This window comes from Otolemur garnettii, unplaced genomic scaffold, assembly GCF_000181295.1.
Source record: "Otolemur garnettii isolate 467f Iridium unplaced genomic scaffold, OtoGar3 scaffold00063, whole genome shotgun sequence".
Classification (NCBI taxonomy): Eukaryota; Metazoa; Chordata; class Mammalia; order Primates; family Galagidae; genus Otolemur; species Otolemur garnettii.
In genome coordinates, this window is record NW_003852458.1 from 2,512,069 (window position 1) to 2,514,133 (window position 2,065).

At 39.3% G+C, this 2,065-nt stretch overlaps 1 protein-coding gene across 1 annotated transcript in view; it reads left to right on the forward strand.

Annotated features, from left to right (window-relative positions):
- Positions 1-1,794, forward strand: part of TARS (threonyl-tRNA synthetase) — a 30,004-nt gene extending 28,210 nt beyond the window's left edge. The window contains exons 18-19 of the mRNA XM_012807098.2: positions 655-769; positions 1,267-1,794. Of these exons, the coding sequence (XP_012662552.1) occupies positions 655-769; positions 1,267-1,415 (264 nt within the window). The 3' untranslated portion in view covers positions 1,416-1,794. The remainder of the gene's footprint in view (positions 1-654; positions 770-1,266) is intronic.
- The last annotated feature ends 271 nt before the right edge of the window (positions 1,795-2,065 follow it).

Sequence of the window (2,065 nt, forward strand, 5' to 3'; positions counted from 1 at the left end):
CATCATCAGATGTTACATGAAAGCTGATAAACTATTTATTTTCTGGCAACGTGATCAGACTTGAGATATATTTGCAAAAGTATTTATTTCCCTTTGTAATATATGTTGTAAGAGAGCTGGTTAAATTTAGTTGGTTATCTGAATTCTGATTTTACAGATTTTCTAAAACATAGATCTCTCAAGAGCAAAATAGGTTATTTTGATTTTTTAAAATATGGACCAGGATGGGCAGTGCCTATGGCTCAGTGGGTAGGGTGCTAGCTCCGTATACCAAGGGTGGCAGGTTCAAACCCGGCCCCTAGCCAAACTGCAACAAAAAAATAGTCGGGCATTGTGGTGGGCACCTGTGGTCCCAGCTACTCGGGAGGCTGAGGCAAGGGAATCGCCTAAGCCCAGGAGTTGGAGGTTGCTGTGAGCTGTATGATGCCACAGCACTCTACTGAGGGTGATAAAATGAAACTCTGTCTCTTCCCCCCCGCCAAAAAATGGACCGGGTTACAAATTAATAGATATCTTAGGTTTCGACATATCTGTTAGCATTCCTTTCTTTAATGCTTACATGATTATCCAAATACTATGTTGCATAAAATTATTAAAGATCAAAATATAATTCTAATGTTAGATCTGGTGAATTCTGTGTCTCTGTTTAAATAGGTACGGCAGCAATTCCATGATGCTAAATTCATGGCAGACATTGATCTGGATCCAGGCTGCACATTGAATAAGAAGATCAGAAATGCACAGTTAGCACAATATAACTTCATCCTAGGTGAGACTTACCAAGGGAAATTTGCCAGACTGCACAGCAATCTACTGAAACCTTGAGGCAATCTTAAGTAAATTGTGGGCAAGAATCTACTTATTTCCTTCCTGGCCATGTTCTTAAACTATTGTGTTTTCTTCAACCAATATAACAAAGGAAAATTTTAGTTTAAAGGAAAAGGTTTTTCAAAGATTTGTCTGAAAGTTTTCTCCCCTTCACCTAATATTTCTTTTTATAGGAAGTTTGTATTAAGTTGGCTGGATTAAGTGACTCAGTAAGCACAGTAGTTTTAATACTGGAAAATGGTATTTATCTTTTGTTTTCTATGAATAGATTTTTTAAATCATTTGCCCACCTATATGTGGTCACCTGTAGACATTTTCAATGTATCAGAAGCTGCAGGGCGGCTTTTGGGCCCAGCATCATTTCTGTTGCGCTATTCCTTATCGGTCCTTCCTTATCTTTAGATTAAGTCTAACAAGTCTTTGTGTCTTCTGTTTTAGTTGTTGGTGAAAAAGAGAAAAACAGTGGCACTGTTAATATCCGCACAAGAGATAATAAAGTCCATGGGGAACGCACCATCTCTGAAACCATCGAGCGGCTGCAGCAGCTCAAACAGTCCCGCAGCAAACAGGCAGAAGAAGAATTTTAACAAAGTACAGTTTCCACATTGGCTAAGTAGGAACAGATGACGGTGGTGTCATAACATTAACTCTACTCTGGGAGACATCATTTTATATGGAACTTGCAGTAGCTTGGCAGAGTCTGTGTGGGTAACTACGGGATCAACCTTTTGATCTGGCTAGGTTATATATAGGCAATGTGTATTTGAAGATGATAGTTAAAAGAGACCCATGAAAATGATTTTATTAAGTATCCAAGTACTTGAAATAAAAGATGAGGAATGCTTTGGTGTGATAAGAGAACTTTTTTGTGTATTTAATGCAGCTGAAAAATAAAGTTTTTCAAATTCCCCTAAGATAAAAGACAAACCAGATTTGGATCATGGTGTAAAAATAAAAAAAAATTATTCACACAAGTTTCTGTTCCGTTCCTCATGGGTATACACGCACACCTAGAACAAACTGTTGGGACTCCATATTTACCTCTAAAGTCTTCCTACACATACGAGGCAGCTGGGAAGAGGGGAGACCTTTCTACAGGGTATGCTCTTATCAAACCCGTGTAGCCCAGGTGCTGGCTTCTCAGTTACTTCTGGCCGGGCCAGGCTTGAACCCTCCACCCCTGGTATATGGGGCCAGCACCTTACTCTAGTAGAGACAGGTCTTAATTCTTAGGCCA